Here is an 18,323-nt window from a genome sequence, read left to right as displayed (position 1 = left end):
ACATTTCTTTTGTTCTTTTTGTCATTAATTCCTATGCGAAAGTGGTTTCGCAAGCTTAGGGAGACATACAAACGAGGTGGTGGGTTCAAGAAAACATACAAATTAAAAAAGCTCTCTAATACTAATATTTTTATTTAATATTCAATACCTATTTATAATTCTAACGTTTATATACGTAAAACAATATAAGCCTAAATTAAGATTTTAATTTTTGTACATTTTTTGTCGTAAGTTTCAGTTTCACGCCGACTCTTTGACACAAATAAGCAAAAGAAACAAAAAGATTTTCACAGCTTGGGGCAGCATATCGTTGCGCTTGTAATCTCCTTCCCATGTCAAGGTCCTATAAACGGCAGGCCCTCTTTGTCACTGGGCACTTGGAGCTCGTGACAGAATGGAGGGGGCCCCCGTCGGTTCTCAAAAAAAGTTGAACTGTGAATATTTTTGGAGGAAGAGGGCACCCCCATTACCATCAAATGCCCAGGGCCCCTCTCCTTCATACTAAGTCAATGTCTTTAGAAGGGTCGTCGTGAGCTTGACAAGGGCATCTACAGCTTGCGGCGAGCCCGCGCCCGGTGGTAGGAGGGCCGCGGCACGTAAACTCGTTCCGAGCTATCTCCAGGCTGGCCCATGGACTCGTCTAGCGGCTCTGCTCGAGGTGTAAACAACTTGCGGCGGCTTCTGGTTACACTGTGAATAATAGGGTGATAAGTTAAAATGGTCCATTGAATGGGACAACACAATAAGGGAATGACCAAACAATAAGGTTCAGTCTACATATACGATGGACTAATTTTGTCTGTTGCAAACATAAGATGCTAGTGATATGAAATGGGAAATCAACTGCATCTTGCTACTGGAAACCCTGCCATTGTTGAATCACTAGGTGTGTGAATGTGAGATAAGAAGGAAAATGGATTATTAAAAACTAGCTTTCCGCCCGCGGCTTCGCCCGCGTGGAATTTTGTCTGTCACAGAAAAACTTTATCGCGCGCGTCCCTGTTTCAAAAACCGGGATAAAAACTATCCTATGTTCTTTCCCGGGACTCAAACTATCTCTATGCCAAATTTCATCAAAATCGGTTGCGAGGTTTAAGCGGGAAAGCGTAACAGACAGACAGACAGACAGAGTTACTTTCGCATTTATAATATTAGTTGGGATTCTCAAAGGTTTGATACTTAGATGGTCTATTTTACATGTTTTTGATTGATTGCAGTACATACCTTTTAGATGGACAGCTTTGTATCCCCATCAAAGGAGGCACATTTTCGTCTTCCCCCGCAGGTTTTTCAGGCGACTGTATTTCCTTAACCACCTTCACGGGTGCTGGCACATCCATTGTCACATCAGAGAACTCTTTCTGCAGATTAACTATATCTTTAAGCTTATTTTCTTGGTCCATCTGTTCTTCGTCACTTTGATTCTTACGCCTGCGTAATCTCAAACTCCGTTTAGTAGTTTTAGCTTTGCTTTCACATTTTGCATGGCTTTCTAGTAGCACTTCTTCGTCTCCTCTGTGTATTTTATCAGAGAACTTTACGCCTTCAGATTTAGTGCTTTTGTGGCGTAAATTGTATTTTATTTCTTCAGCTGTCTCAGTATGCTCTACTTTTTCTTCTTTAGATGATGTGTTCACTTGGGAGACGAGTAGTTCAAATTCAGTGGCACGGGAGGCTGAAATGTCTTTGTATAAGTTGTCGAATTCTTCAATAGTGTTGTTAACTTTGATGGACTCATTTGGAACCTCTTTCTTTACTTCTTTTGACTCTGGCGCAACTTCTGGAATCATTTTGGTACTTTTAGGTGCTTTTACTGTGGACGTTGCTAGTTCAACAATGTTCTCAGATGTTTTAGATACAGTTGCAGAGCTTTTAAGTGGCGATTTTTCTTCCGCGTAATTTTTTGCCATATCTATCTCCACTGGATTTATTTCAACAGGAGCAGAATCGATTTCTGTTGATTCTTCTGCAATTGATTGTCGTTCTATCTTTATGTCTCGCTTTATATTAGCGGTAACTTTGCTAGCGGACTTTTGATCTTGAACTAACTGGTCTATAGACTTTTTTGCTTGTGCTACCACGTCAACTTTCTCAGGAGTTTTGGCTATTGGCCGAGGGGAATCCAGCCCTTCGAATAAGTCAACAGATTCGTGTTTCTTATGCAGAACTTTTACTTTTTGTACGGAGGAAATTATTTCTGGTTGTCTTGTGAAACTCTCTCCTAATAATTTCTTTATAGCACTCGGTTTAAAATCATTAGTGCCCTCATCTTTGACTATGGACGGTGATCTGGTAACGTCAAATTGTAAATTATCGACCTCATGATTGATTTCGCCAGCATTGTCATTAGGTGGTTCGATGTTGACATCAATATTATCAAAATAAGTCTTCTTCTCTTTCAGTAGCTTCGGAACGGGTATTAAATTTTCTTCGTCAATTTTCGGAGAGTTTTCGTCAAAATATCTTCTTTTTTCTTTTGGTTTATTTACAGAACCAACAAGGTTAGTATCAACTTTTGAAACATCACAGTTTTTTGAAGCCTTTTCTAGCTGTTCAAATTGTGCCAATGAAGTATTACTTCCCTGGGAAGATTTTATAGACTTTATTATTTTAGTTACTAATGTTTCAGATACTTTAGATGGTGGTTTTCTCAGGTCATCTACAGGGGAGTCAATGGAAGGATCTTCGGCGATTCCTTCATCTATAGTATCAGCAGCGGGAATTACGAAGCGATCTGCTTCTTTTACAAAGTACGTTCCACGCGTAAGTGAATTCGGTTCATTTAAGCTCAAATTTTCCATGGATACATCAACATCTGCACTACATCTAACGAAATATGTTCCTCTTGGAACAGTTTCTTTAGGTTTTAACAATTCGTATTCGTTGCTTTTATTAGAATTTACAGTTGTTTCTTTATGAGCCAGTTCTTCTGGAGCTTTCGCTAATGACTCTCGATTGTCGTAAGTCTGATTATATTCCGATACATTACGGTGCTTCTCATTTTGGGTGACCGGTAGTTTCATATCGCTAACATTTCTAGTATCATTTGCTCCACTATCATGCATATTATCATTTGTTTTGTTAGTGGATCCACTGTCATCTTCGCCTGTCGCATATACAGATTCTTTAGTACTCTCATGACTGGTATCATGCTCTTTTAACGTACCACTTGATTTATTTATAACGCTGTCTTCGTTTTCAACCGTGCGATTGCTGCGTGCACTGTTGTTGAAACTGTTTTCGCTGTGGATGCTGTTCTGGTCAAAAGTGTTTTGTAGGAGAAGTCTGGATCTGTTTATGTCCTCTTTCTTAAAGGTGGGTTCCAGGGATTCATTGCAAGGGTCGTCTATTTCTTCATCACTTTCATGGTCACTGTCTGAGAGGAGCATGACGTCTTCACGGTTTCCAGAAGCGTTTTCTTCAAATGCTTTTTCTGAAACGAAATATTTATCTATTTATCAAGTAGTTATTTGGTCATCGTCAAACTTTTTACTATTACAGAGAAACTTAATATGATGCAGCAAATGGTTCAACTTTGATCAGTCAACTTTATATGGATAACTCAATTAATGGTTTTTCTTTCTTTTTGCGTCAATGAGATAAGGTGAAGGCAAATACAGTATCGTTTAGTGTAAATCTTATGTTCTCTAAATACTGATAATGACCATTAGTTGTTCTTACCGTCTCTCTCCTCAATGCAAGCTCTAAGATGTTGCACTTCTTCTTCAGCTCGAGCGCGGGCCAGACGCTCCGCTGTCAGTTTCTCCTAAACAACAATTTTCAAATCAGGAATGATATTTTTAAGCATTAATGAAAACGAATACATTGTGATAAGTAACTGCTTGACGCTTACCTCTAGTATTGCCACCTCTGTCATTAGTTGTGCTACCTGTAAATTGAAAAGAGAATTATGTGATTGAAGCATTACAAAAAGTGACAAAAAAAAATCCAAGCCAGGCAAATTTCGATACCCATTATTTTGTAAAATCCAGTCCTACATTATGAAAGTCAGTTAGGCCCTATATTTATTTTGCATCTTTAGTGGGTACTTACTTTATTTTGTAGAGATTTTAAGGGAGTTTCCGATTCAGACTTGGGTTTGGCGGTTTTGCTTAGACGACTTTCGTATTCTTCGATCATCTCTTCCATCTGTAAATAGAGTTTATAATTACATTTATAGTTATTTGCTTTGAAATCAAGAAATATTTGTTGAATTGAGCTCGTAAACTGGTGACGTCTTAATCATCTTTGTCGTGACTGTGCGACGGGCGGTCGCAGTGAGTGTGCGAGCGCGACAGCAACATAATTACGCGCGAGCGATAAGGATGGGTAGCTTGGGGTCATTGGACAAAATTCTACGTGCTCACGGACCAGGCTTTAGTATCATTATTACCTCAGCCCTTGCCGCTTCGAGCTGCGCCTCGTAGTACTGGCGCGTCATGTCCTTGGCCTCTTCCACCAGCTCTCGCATGGTGGCCGCGGCCTCCTGCTGCCGCTCCTCCATGGCGGCTAGCAACTCCTTGTTGCGGGACTGCGCCCTGCGAAAAAAGGTTGTGTTAGTAGCGAATGAAGGGGTAACAGATTTGGTTTGCATTAAAAAGGTTACAGTGAGCCAACCTTAAATTTTTTTTTTTTTTTTTTTTTATTGAGAAAACCAACAGCGTATTTATACAATTTTACCATACATAAATTTAACATACAATATGGCCAATAACAGGTTTCCCTTAAATTATTACCAATAGTACTAGTAAAAGATAGACATATGCTATCGCGGACTTTTTTTTAGAACTTTTGAAGGGGAACAATCATGTAATACATGATTTTTGCGAAAATTTAACCGTTTACGCAGCGTCAGCTCTCAAAAGGAAAAAATCCCCGATTTTTTCATTGGTGCGAAACATTTTTCATTGGTGCTCCGCTCCTATTGGTCTTAGCGTTATGATATATAGCCCAAAAGCCTTCAGCGATAAATGGGCTTTCCAACACAAAAATATTTTTTCAAATCGGACCAGTAGTTCCTGAGATTAGCGCGTTCAAGTAAACAAACAAACAAACTCTTCAGCTTTATAATATTAGTATAGATTACACTGGTCAACAAAAAAAATAAAATTGTTTGTTTCCTGTGTTTTTTTTTCTGTTTCTATCTCAAATTGACGCATATTTTTTAAATATGGCAACAGTTTTTCTCTAACAGCTTTTGTTTTTAAGTTATAGCTATCTACCCTCATTTCATATTTTTACTTAGATTTTTGATTTAATTGGACAAAAAAATATATTTTGAGGGTGTTTTCGATATTGCTTCGTTATGAAGATGTTGTGTGCTTAATCCAGATGGCTTCTGCTATGTTTTTGGTAAATACAATATTTGAAAAACATCGAAAACCTCTATCGGACTTGATGAAAACTGCGTAACATCGACACTTTAATATAATATTTGAAATTAAGTAATCAAGACCACAAATGGGTTATTTGTGTTCTGAGAATAGGTAACATCTTTTAGGCCAACAAGGGGGCTACACAAAATTCCCGATCTATGTGTATCTAGAATAGTCGTAACAAATAATAGAATTGGTTACAAAAAATTTGACCAGTGCGGCTTCCCGCACACACAACTTTTAGCTATTCAGCTAAAGTTGATACAAACAATTTTATAAACGTGCCTTTAGTTAGCCAAGACCGTATCACCGTACTTTCACCACTTTATATTAAGCTCGGCATCTTGAAACAGTTTGTGAAGGCGCTTGACAAAAGTGACGAATGTTTTAATTTTCTTTCACGCAATTTTTCAGGATTAAGCACAGAAAACTTAAAAGCTGGTAATTTTTGATGGGACTCACATTAGGCAACTGGTGAATGATCGTAATTTTAAGAAATCAATGAGTGAAGTCCAGTCCTAAGCTTAAAATGTTTTTTTTTGGTTATAAGTAATTTCCTAAGCAAAAAGAGATTGTTGAGAGCATGCTATCCAACTTGCAAGAGCTAGGGTGCAACATGGGCATAAAAATACACTTCATGTACTCGCATTAACATCGATTTCCACAAAATGTTGGCGATTTTAGTGAGGACCAGGATAAAAGTTTTCATTGGAATTTTCTGACAATGGGAGAAGGTTATCAGGGGCGTGGTGCTCATATATGAATGGCAGACCATTGCTGGAGTTTGCAACGAGATCTAATCAAACTTGCCTATTCAAGGAAATCATATAAAATATCATTTGCTAGTGTTCAATAGAAATTTTATTAGCACAATGTATATTTTTTATTATTTTTTTGTCAAAATAATAAAACTCTATATTTTAAAAAGTAAAGCTGTTGGCGATCTCCCAGTATTTTTTTCATAATTAGGGCCATAGAAATACCCAATAACAGAAAAAAAATTGAAGGAAAAAAAACATGTGTTGACCAGTGTTATGAAGAAAATCAAGAAACTTGTAAACTTACTGGACGAGCTCAAAGTGCAGCCTTTCGTTGTCGGACCTCAGCTTGACGACCTCGGCGCTGCTTCCGATGGTGGTGTCGTACTGCGAACTACTCTCGAGAGTCGACTCCGCTATCGTGTTGTTCACCTCTGACAAAAACAAGTAACTTATTATTTCTTCTTCTATCTTAGGGGCTGTAACTGTGATTATGTATGAACCTTAATAAAGATCTGTTGCTTATTATACAGGGTGTTAGGTAAATGGGTATATGAGCCGACACTAGCCCATGTTAACATGGGCATATAAATGGTATGGTGAAGTCAGAAAATTGATATCTTCATTTTAATTATTTTAATTTTCATACAAATCGGATTTTATAAAATTTATTTTGTATGAAAATTTAAAAAAATAAAATGATATCAAATTTCTGACTTCACCATACCATTTATATGCCCATGTTAACATGGGCTAGTGTCGGCTCATATACCCATTTACCAAACACCCTGTAGAGCGAAGCTAAAATTTTGATTGAGATAAAATAAAATATACACATTTTCATTTAAATGATAACAATCAGGGTATTATAAAGTATGATTTCGTAGCTGCCTCCCTCCACGTAGCAGTACCAAACAGCATTTCGATGCGACACTGATGGTTTCTTCTACTTAACAAACGCTTCATCTTCGATAGTAGGGAATTTAGTGCAAGAACCTCTCCACTTTGGTATAGAAGGCTCATTTTTGCACCAGTTGTTCTTTGGGTGCTCCTGAGTAGATTTCCGTCGGTAGACATCGGGAGCCCCCCCTGTGGTAGCAGGGGGAGGGGGGGCAAGTTTCCTTCTGCCGCGCTTCACTTCAAGGCCCATATCTTCAAAACTATGGGTATTAGGGCAAGTGTGGTGTCATTTTCAGATAATTGAAGGATGGCGAATTCATTTCTAGAACAAACTTTTTGCCTTTTCATACAAAAAAATATAAATATTGAGCAAAATTCACAAAAACCAAAAAGTATTTTTTTAAATAAACGTCGTTTACTTATAAACCATTGAAGATAATCTAATAAAAAAAATATGTCCTGAAAGCTACATTTATCAGGATTATAAAGATATACCATTGTATGATACTTTTTTCGAAAAAAGCAGGTAAAAAAAAATTTTTCTTCAGGACACAGCGGGCGAATTTTATTGCCCGTCGGAAAAAAATATTTATTTTATCCATGAATTCATACTATTTGGTTCATAAGCAAGTAAAGATTATTATTTTAGAATTTATTTAGAGTTCCTGGCACATCATGCTACCATGATTTGTATTTTTTCTTCAATTTTGAACTCTATGTGTAAGACATAAGGTTTAAAATAGTTTAAATACATTTTGAAAATATCATAAAAAGAAAGCACTAAATAAAGAACTTGAATTTTTCTAAACGTCTAATGATTATTATTATTATTCTAATTAACATTTTTATTTCTACATACTATTGTACCAGTGATTTAACGGAATGGTAAGTGTGCGGGAAAGTGAGGATTGATATTAATCATAGTACGGGAGATTATTTTTAGCACAAAGGCTACGGCTGTGACCATTATAGTTGTTTTTTTAGACAGCACCAGCTTCTGCACTACTTCTTGCACTTACATCTCACCATTTCCAGGCAAGCTTCGGCAGCTACGGGCAAATCGGTCCATGTAGGCTCCATGTTGCTATCGACTCTGGTCCACCCCCAACCAGTCGGGTAAAGGGAAGACTGAGTCGGTTGCTTGCAACTGATCCTATACGCGAACCCCTTGATATACTGCCAGTAGCCAATGCTGATACAAAGCTGTCTGGGTTATCTTATGTAGGGCCACACCTAATCGTAGTCCACAGCGACCCATTAGGATCTTTATTCTCCCTTTTTTATTCGCTATCATCCAAAAAAATCCTATCCATTAGTTAGGTGAATTAAGCGTCTGAGTGAAAGCCACCTAATAGTCTTCTGATGCCGGATATGCTGACCCAAGCAGACCCATCCTTACAGTATTAAGTGTTTCATGGACCCCACATGTATTCCACATGCTCGAGAGCTTCTGTTGTTAGGCCCATTTTGTGGGACATGTGGTTGGTTCCATAATGCCCAGTTTGCGTACCTGTAATTGCTTGGGCTTACCTTTGATAAGTTTTCTCCATGACCCTGTATTTCCCTTTAGGAATGATTTGGAGAGGCTTATATCGTTGGAGCTTTCCCATTCAGCCCTGTGCTTCTTGGATATGGCTATATTATGGCCATGAGGTACCTATGCTTTAAGATAAAGGTAGGTACTATCAGTTCTGACCCAATAGGTATCGTCTCTGACCATTGTCTCGCTAGACTGTCGGCTCTCTCATTGCATTCGATCCTTGTATGTCCAGGTATCTCACACCAGGGACACTTTGTCATGCCTTCAGAGTTTGTTCATCTTTAAGATTGCATCTAGAATAATTCTAGACTCAACCTTCACTGAGGCGATGGCTTTGTTTGAGTGCTGCCTGGCTGTGGCTCAGGATGTAAGTATTGCGTTTTTTACACCCCTGTTTTTAGTGCACACATATTATTATAGCGTAGAATTTAGCTTGAAATACTGTAGCAACCTCCTTAAACGTTCACTGTGTTCGTAGTGTTTACAGTAGACGCCCGATCCCGTTCCGAAGGCCAGGCCATCTTGGCTTGGAGCTGTCAGTAAAACAGATTAGGCTGTTCTGTAGGAATTTTGGTCCTCTTTTCTAGTCGTCCCTTGTTCAAGATCTGTCCACTTATTAGCTCAATCCACTGTTTTTTTCCCACTTATCATATTAGTCCACTGGTATTGTTTTACTTACTATTACTACATGCTTGACTATGAACGAGTGCTGTAAGTGCCCTGGTGGGCACCTAGGTTGGTACCTAGGCAGTTTTGTATCAGTATATCATATCAAGGGCAGTAATTATGTCCTTATGATTTTTTCAAGTTATTTAAAATTTAGTTGGTTCAAGGGGTTCGCGTATAGGATCAGTTGCAAGCAACCGACTCAGTCTTCCCTTTACCCGACTGGTTGGGGGTAGACCAGAGTCGATAGCAACATGGAGCCTACATGGACCAATTGCCCGTAGCTGCCGAAGCTTGCCTGGAAATGGTGAGATGTAAGTGCAAGAAGTAGTGCAGAAGCTGGTGCTGTCTGAAAAAACAACTATAATGGTCACAGCCGTAGCCTTTGTGCTAAAAATAATCTCCCGTACTATGATAACAATCCTCACTGTCCTCACACTTACCATTCCGTTAAATCACTGGTACAATAGTAGGTATGTAGAAATAAGAATGTTAATAGAATAATAATAATAATCATTAGACGTTTAGACAAATTCAAGTTCTTTATTTAGTGCTTTCTTCTTATATTTTCAATAATAAAATGTATTTAAGCTATTTTAAACCTTATGTCTCACACATAGAGTTCAAAACTAATTAAAGAAAAAATACAAATCATGGTAGCATTATGTGCCAGGAACTCTAAATAAATTCTAAAATAATAATCTTTACTTGCTTATGAACCAAATAGTATGAATTCATGGATAAAATAAATATTGTTTTCCAACGCGCAGTAAAATTCGCCCGCTGTGTCCTGAAGAAAAAAATTTTTTTCACCTACTTTTTTCGAAAAAAGTACCATACAATGGTATATATTTATAATCCTGATAAATGTAGCTTTCAGGACATATTTTTTTTATTAGATTATCTCCAGTGGTTTAAAAGTAAACGACGTTTATTTAAAAAAATACTTTTTGGCTTTTGTGAATTTTGCTCAATATTTCTATTTTTTGTATGAAAAGGCAAAAAGTTTGTTCTAGAAATGAATTCGCCATCCTTTAATTATCTGAAAATGACACCACACTTGCCCTAATACCCATAGTTTTGAAGATATGGGCTTTAAAGTGAAGCGCGGCAGAAGAAAACTTGCCCCCCCTCCCCCTGCTACCACAGGGGGGGCTCCCGATGTCTACCGACGGAAATCTACTCAGGAGCACCCAAAGAACAACTGGTGCAAAAATGAGCCTTCTATACCAAAGTGGAGGGGTCTCCATACAAATCATTGCACTAAATTCCCTACTACGACTCTCTCTACAGTATGTTTATGTTATGGTCATGGTCAAGGGCGATAGAGCGGGCTATGCTCGGAGTTACCCTGCGTGATCGAATCAGAAATGAGGAGATCCGCAGGAGAACCAAAGTAACCGACAGCTCGCAGAATTGCTAAAATCAAGTGGCAGTGGGCGGGGCACATAGCTCGTACAGACGATGGCCGTTGGGGCAGGAAAGTTCTCGAGTGGCGACCACGGGCTGGAAGACGTAGCGTGGGCACGCCTCCTACTAGGTGGACCGACGATCTGGTAAAGGTCGCGGGAAGAGCCTGGATGCGGGCAGCGCAGGACCGTTCATTGTGGAAAACCTTGGGGGAGGCCTTTGTCCAGCAGTGGACGTCATTTGGCTGTAACGAACGATGGTCATGGTCATGGCCACTCACGTATGTCCCTCGCCACGGCAGCCAGTTGGTATCGAGCGCGTGCCTAGCAGACGCGTCAGCTTCGACTCCCTCTACAGTATGTTTATGTTATGGTCATGGTCATGGCCACTCACGTATGTCCCTCGCCACAGCAGCCAGCTGCAGCACGTGCTGTTTCGAGCGCGTGCCTAGCAGACGCGTCTGCTTCGACTCCCTCTACAGTATGTTTATGTTATGGTCATGGTCAAGGGCGATAGAGCGGGCTATGCTCGGAGTTACCCTGCGTGATCGAATCAGAAATGAGGAGATCCGCAGGAGAACCAAAGTAACCGACATAGCTCGCAGAATTGCTAAAATCAAGTGGCAGTGGGCGGGGCACATAGCTCGTAGAGACGATGGCCGTTGGAGCAGGAAAGTTCTCGAGTGGCGACCACGGGCTGGAAGACGTAGCGAGGGCAGGCCTCCTACTAGGTGGACCGTGTTGGAAAGTTAGAAACTTTTTGGTTAAACGCAAGCATATTTGAATATTTGAATTTGGCACTCCGCTGTCAATGTAAGGTTTCCAGACTTCTGGATCAGTCACTCGATCTCATGTAGTCTCTGTGTGCTGTATGTTCTAAAATAAATCCGTGGTAATCTTCGTGGTCTTTTCCTTCTTACGCTCCAAACTCCAACAGACCGACGATCTGGTAAAGGTCGCGGGAAGAGCCTGGATGCGGGCAGCGCAGGACCGTTCATTGTGGAAAACCTTGGGGGAGGCCTTTGTCCAGCAGTGGACGTCATTTGGCTGAAACGAACGATGGTCATGGCCACTCACGTATGTCCCTCGCCACAGCGGCCAGTTGTAACACGTGCTTGGTCTCGTGCACGTACTCAGGCGCAGGGTTGAGCGTCACCACCATGCTCACAGCGCGTCAGCTCCCTACAGTATGGTTATGGTCATGGTCATGGCCACTCACGTATGTCCCGGGCCACAGCAGCCAGTTGTAACACGTGCGCGTCACCACCATGCTCACAGAGCGTCAGCTGGCCCTCCCTACAGTATGATCATGGTCATGGTCATGGCCACTCACGTATGTCCCTCGCCACAGCGGCCAGTTGTAACACGTGCTTGGTCTCGTGCGCGTATTCGGGCGCAGGGTTGAGCGTCACCACCATGCTGACCGCTTCGCCGCGCGCGCCTGACAACCCTGCGCCTAGCAGGCGCGTCAGCTTCGACTCCCTGTAGAGACACCATGCTTAATTCAATACAACATACATCTGTTTCCGCAATTTATTACACCGATCTTGTCGCGACAAGGAAAAATTTCCGTGCTTTTAAGCGATTTTGTGAAAAATATTATTGGCAGGTAGTTGCTAATTGCTCATAAGATAGGCCCCCTTAATTTAATTTATTGTCCGTGGTGCATAATCTTTTCTTGAAGGTTTTAAACCTTTGTTTGTCACCTGTCATCCGCTTTGCAATGGAGGGAAGTCGAACCTTAATTTCGAACTCCTCCTATGTTCTTCTGATTAATTTCGTTGCGGGTCCAATGACAGTTTAACTTTCCCCCGGGACAAACTTGACCTTCATTGGTTGGGTTTTTGTGGCGGTCAAGCTGTAGATCCTGGCTACACAGGAGTTGCAGTGGTGGGAACGAAAGGTGGGAATAGTCCTGTTTCCCTGTAGAGACACGACCAGTTAAATCAAAATCAAAAATCAAGATCAAAAATATTTATTCAATTTAGACCACGTGGCACTTATGAACGTCAAAATATAGTTAATTAAAAAAAGGTAGCCCTTATGGGGCGCTTTACATGTCTCTTTATCTTAGGGTACCTTGTTAGTTAGGGCGTTTGAATATTAGGACGTTCTGGTACATTAGGACGTTAAAAGCGATGTGTTAGCTTCGATTCCCCGCAGAGACATGAGCGGTTAGAGCGCTGGTACATTAGGACGTTAAAGCGACGTGTTAGCTTCGATTCCCTGCAGAGACATGAGCGGTTAGAGCGCTGGTACATTAGGACGTTAAAAGCGACGTGTTAGCTTCGACTCCCTGTAGAGACAAGAGCGGTTAGAGCAGTGGTACATTAGGACGTTAAAAGCGATGATTCAGCTACGATTTCCTGCAGGGATACGACTAGTTAGAACGCTTGAATTAGGACGTTAAAATTGAGGCAGTCAGTAGTGGATGCTTTCATGTAATAAAACAGCCGCAGCCGCAGCCGCAGCCGCAGAATATGTATAGCGTACAATACAAGATACAATTGGATTTCAATAATATTTTCGCGTCTATTTGTTGCCGGCAACAGAAAGTGTAGTAGTACCATGGTGTCCTAGTGAGATAGACCGCTAATTCGGCGCCGACTGAAAGTAGTGAGCAGCGTACGTTGTAGTAGTATGAAATCATCGACTGTTGTGCATTTGTCGTGCTGCTAAGGTTGTCTAAATATGGAAAGCGTTCATACGTATAGCTTGTCAGTGGCGCGCACTTCCCATACACAATGTATACACAGTCCCCCGTGTATACACCCACCTGTAGGGCACGCAAGCGGCGGGCGCGCGGCGCTGGCGGCGGCGCAGCGTGTGCAGGCAGCGCTCGAGCACGTGCAGCGACGAGTTGATGGCGCGCGACCATGTATACACACAGTCCCCCGTGTATACACCCACCTGTAGGGCACGCAAGCGGCGGGCGCGCGGCGCTGGCGGCGGCGCAGCGTGTGCAGGCAGCGCTCGAGCACGTGCAGCGACGAGTTGATGGCGCGCGACCATGTATACACACAGTCCCCCGTGTATACACCCACCTGTAGGGCACGCAAGCGGCGGGCGCGCGGCGCTGGCGGCGGCGCAGCGTGTGCAGGCAGCGCTCGAGCACGTGCAGCGACGAGTTGATGGCGCGCGACCATGTATACACACAGTCCCCCGTGTATACACCCACCTGTAGGGCACGCAAGCGGCGGGCGCGCGGCGCTGGCGGCGGCGCAGCGTGTGCAGGCAGCGCTCGAGCACGTGCAGCGACGAGTTGATGGCGCGCGACCATGTATACACACAGTCCCCCGTGTATACACCCACCTGTAGGGCACGCAAGCGGCGGGCGCGCGGCGCTGGCGGCGGCGCAGCGTGTGCAGGCAGCGCTCGAGCACGTGCAGCGACGAGTTGATGGCGCGCGACCATGTATACACACAGTCCCCCGTGTATACACCCACCTGTAGGGCACGCAAGCGGCGGGCGCGCGGCGCTGGCGGCGGCGCAGCGTGTGCAGGCAGCGCTCGAGCACGTGCAGCGACGAGTTGATGGCGCGCGACCATGTATACACACAGTCCCCCGTGTATACACCCACCTGTAGGGCACGCAAGCGGCGGGCGCGCGGCGCTGGCGGCGGCGCAGCGTGTGCAGGCAGCGCTCGAGCACGTGCAGCGACGAGTTGATGGCGCGCGACCATGTATACACACAGTCCCCCGTGTATACACCCACCTGTAGGGCACGCAAGCGGCGGGCGCGCGGCGCTGGCGGCGGCGCAGCGTGTGCAGGCAGCGCTCGAGCACGTGCAGCGACGAGTTGATGGCGCGCGACCATGTATACACACAGTCCCCCGTGTATACACCCACCTGTAGGGCACGCAAGCGGCGGGCGCGCGGCGCTGGCGGCGGCGCAGCGTGTGCAGGCAGCGCTCGAGCACGTGCAGCGACGAGTTGATGGCGCGCGACCATGTATACACACAGTCCCCCGTGTATACACCCACCTGTAGGGCACGCAAGCGGCGGGCGCGCGGCGCTGGCGGCGGCGCAGCGTGTGCAGGCAGCGCTCGAGCACGTGCAGCGACGAGTTGATGGCGCGCGACCATGTATACACACAGTCCCCCGTGTATACACCCACCTGTAGGGCACGCAAGCGGCGGGCGCGCGGCGCTGGCGGCGGCGCAGCGTGTGCAGGCAGCGCTCGAGCACGTGCAGCGACGAGTTGATGGCGCGCGACCATGTATACACACAGTCCCCCGTGTATACACCCACCTGTAGGGCACGCAAGCGGCGGGCGCGCGGCGCTGGCGGCGGCGCAGCGTGTGCAGGCAGCGCTCGAGCACGTGCAGCGACGAGTTGATGGCGCGCGACCATGTATACACACAGTCCCCCGTGTATACACCCACCTGTAGGGCACGCAAGCGGCGGGCGCGCGGCGCTGGCGGCGGCGCAGCGTGTGCAGGCAGCGCTCGAGCACGTGCAGCGACGAGTTGATGGCGCGCGACTCGGCCATGCGTGCGCCGGTGTTGCGCGTGCGTCGCGCGCGTTCGCAGCCCGCTAAGTCGCAAAGGCGCACGCACGATGTTCGCACGCCCGCCTCTGAACAGCCAAGAATAAGATACGTCAGTTACGAAGATACGTAGTGGCGTAACTATAGGGTGGCAGGTGGCCAGACCCAAAGGGGTCCCGGCCCAAGCGACACGCAAGGCCGCGTAACTTGTAGTAGCCAAGTAACACTCAAGAATGATAAAATATTTTCCATATTTGTTTACATAATTTAAAAGTGGTAACATAACACAGATTTTCTTGCAACATAGCACTGATCACAAGAAACAGACTGGAATCTTAACTTCTGGTACAGAATTTATATGCTTGAAAAGCAAGCACATTGACCCACGTTTTTAGTTAGATAAACCTAGATTCTTTAATACAAACACTACACATTTGAATTTGTTATGTTAATGATCTACCCTTCACTCACCTGTCTCAGTGAGCATAGTTATGGTGAAGATGCAGTGGGATCTTGAAGACTGCGCATGGACACCAGTGGCAGCCACTTGTAGATTATGTTTTCCAGCCACCATCACGTCATAGGCCTCTTCACCAGTCCGTACAAAGGCTTGTGTTATACCCTGCAGAATACAATGATAAAATATTAGAATAAAGTCTCATCTTTAGTAGTTTGTTTGTCCCCTTCAGCTTAGGATAAAGATACAAAAGAGAAAGAAATACTGTTTAATAAGGGGTATCGTTTTTATACTTAACAGTTGGCACCCCTGGCGATTGACAGGACCTTACTCTACAGTGGCGCCATCTTGATGAGTGCAAATGCGATAGTCCTCCTACCACTTTCGCGCTCACCAGTTGGTGCCACTGTCTTCGCTACTAGCAAGTGACAGGACCTTACTCTACAGTGGCGCTAACTGGTGAGCGCTAAAACGATAGCCCTCATTGGATCATGATAGTTGCACAAACCTTCACATAGACATTTCCTGAAGCATCCTCTCGAATCCGTAATTTAGAAGAATTTCTTCTGTCAGATGAAGCAAGCAAGTCATATATTCCTTCATTGTATATCTCCACAAAGGACACCTAAAAAGGGCAAGTTTAATTTGAATTTTATTCATTTTTATTTACTGAAATTATATTTATTAAGGGTGGTTTCGACCAAACAAGAGTAAATATTAATCTTAGAATAAATCATCAGTTATTCGACATTTTCCCATACTGAAACTGTCAATGCATCAGTTATGTAACCAGGAGTTATTCTCAGATAAAAGTTTGGTCAAATCGGGCATAAGTATAAGGTTCCTTTGACTTCGTCGTTTCAGCCGAAAGACGTCCACTGCTGGACAAAGGCCTCCCCCAAGGATTTCCACAAAGACCGGTCCTGCGCCGCTTGCATCCAGGTACTTCCCGCGACCTTCACCAGATCGTCGGTCCACCTAGTGGGAGGCCTGCCCACGCTACGTCTTCCAGCTCGTGGTCGCCACTCAAGAACTTTCCTGCCCCAGCGGCCATCAGCTCTTCGAGCTATGTGCCCCGCCCACTGCCACTTGATTTTAGCGATTCTGCGGGCTATGTCAGTCACTCTGGTTCTCCTACGGATCTCCTCATTTTCTGATTCGATCACGCAGGGAAACTCCGCGCATAGCACACTCCATCGCTCTTTGGGTGACCTTGAGCCTTCTTATGAGGCCCATAGTAAGCGACCACGTCTCAGAGCCATACACCATCACTGGCAACACACACTGGTCAAATACTTTTGACTTGAGACACTGCGGTATTTCGGACGTGAGAATTTCGCGAAGCTTCCCGACCCCCCCTTTGACTTACCCAAACATAATGCCTAGTCCTATTGGATAGGTCCATGGTGCTCATGGTAAAGTCACTGCAGAGCCCTGCACTCATCCTGCGATATTTGTCTCTCAGGGGAGCAGACACATGACGCAGTCTCTTCACCCACTAGAAAAAGATGAAATGCTTTTAAATAATAGAAAACAGCCTTCATGTGAAATGAACATGCATATTATCATTTTTAACTGATCAATTTTAGTATTATTTTGATAGACATTATTCTTGTAATTATTTTGTAAAGTTCTTAAGTGGAAGACTTCTTATCTTACATACAAATTAACCTTTAGATGCTTTTTAAAAACAAATAAGATTGTATCTCATATTATGAGCAGAATGTAGAATGCGGAGTCTTGGGCTGACACTGTGTAGGTTTGTAGTCGACACGAAAAGAAGAAGAAGAAGCAGAATGTACACAACTTCAATCTGATTATAAGTTCTTATTACCTGTAATTCATAATCTTGTTCAGCAATGCACAGTTTTTCAGAGCCCCCATCAGCAGGTTTGTACAGCGGTTGCTGTGCAGCGTCCACCACTCTAAACACATACTCCAAGGACCTTGGCACCAGCCCAGGAGACGCTACTGTCCCCATCAGGGTGTAAGTTTTGCCAGAGCCTGATGCCCCATAAGTTAACAAGGTGAAGTTGTGACCTTCTGGTAGTTTCTTCAGGTTGTCTTTGACCACATTTTCAAATACTTCCTGTAAGTAATAAAATGGTAATATTAGAACATAATAAGATTGTTACATGGCTTAATGATGTAATTAGTGATAAGAAAAATTACTGCTTTCCTGAAGGGAAGGAAGAATGACTATACTTAAAAAAGTCAGACTCATTAGGCTACCTTTTGTGTCGCTTCTGGTCCAAATATGTGCGAGAAGGTGTACATTTTAGACACATTGTGCTGGGTGCGCCGCCCATGACCCGCTGTGGCAGTATCCACTGATGTTATCAGACACCGATCCGATCTTATTTCATACAAGTTACTTGGCGAATGGTAGGGCTTCAACCGCAGGTATACTTGCACTAACTCAGGCTCTTCACTCTCCGAATCCTCCTCAAATAGTTCCAACAAATTGGTGCCTTTCTGAGGCCGGGGTCTCATGAAAGGATTCGAAATCAACGGAGGCATAGGTTCAATAAACGACGGTATATCTCTTTTCGACTGATCATTGTCGGAAAAGCGTTGCGCTAACATTTTAACGAACTATCACAGCAAAACTAGCAGATAATCATTAACCTCTCCTATGCTTTGTCTCAGATCTGTGCAACCCCCGTCAACTGCTATGTCTCAGATCTAAGACAAGACTACTTTGGTCATCTTTTGCGTTAATATAACTCT

General features: G+C 43.7%; 1 protein-coding gene across 1 annotated transcript; it reads right to left on the bottom strand.

Moving 5' to 3' along the window:
* Positions 1 to 102: 102 nt before the first annotated feature.
* On the bottom strand, positions 103 to 18,215 carry LOC135076067 (kinesin-like protein KIF20B). Its single transcript, XM_063970524.1, has 14 exons — positions 17,826 to 18,215; positions 17,428 to 17,682; positions 16,963 to 17,091; positions 16,102 to 16,218; positions 15,608 to 15,758; positions 15,033 to 15,225; positions 11,982 to 12,130; positions 6,441 to 6,567; positions 4,394 to 4,538; positions 4,054 to 4,149; positions 3,854 to 3,889; positions 3,682 to 3,766; positions 1,225 to 3,433; positions 103 to 690 (listed from the first exon to the last, which is right to left on the bottom strand). The coding sequence occupies exons 1-14, from the start codon at positions 18,177 to 18,179 to the stop codon at positions 549 to 551; spliced, it is 4,188 nt and encodes a 1,395-aa protein (XP_063826594.1). The 5' UTR covers positions 18,180 to 18,215; the 3' UTR covers positions 103 to 548.
* Between the last annotated feature and the right edge of the window lie 108 nt (positions 18,216 to 18,323).

This window comes from Ostrinia nubilalis, chromosome 11 (assembly GCF_963855985.1).
Source record: "Ostrinia nubilalis chromosome 11, ilOstNubi1.1, whole genome shotgun sequence".
Taxonomy (NCBI): Eukaryota; Metazoa; Arthropoda; class Insecta; order Lepidoptera; family Crambidae; genus Ostrinia; species Ostrinia nubilalis.
Note: the sequence above shows the minus strand (reverse complement) of the source record. Positions and strands in the feature narration are given on the sequence as shown.

Excerpts from the sequence above, each read along its gene's own strand:
- LOC135076067 (XM_063970524.1), bottom strand. The coding sequence starts at position 18,179 with ATGTTAGCGCAACGCTTTTCCGACAATGATCAGTCGAAAAGAGATATA. Across the intron at positions 3,767-3,853 it reads CAGAGGTGGCAATACTAGAG|GAGAAACTGACAGCGGAGCG; the intron begins GTAAGCGTCAAG and ends ATTGTTGTTTAG. Across the intron at positions 691-1,224 it reads CAAAGCTGTCCATCTAAAAG|TGTAACCAGAAGCCGCCGCA; the intron begins GTATGTACTGCA and ends TATTATTCACAG.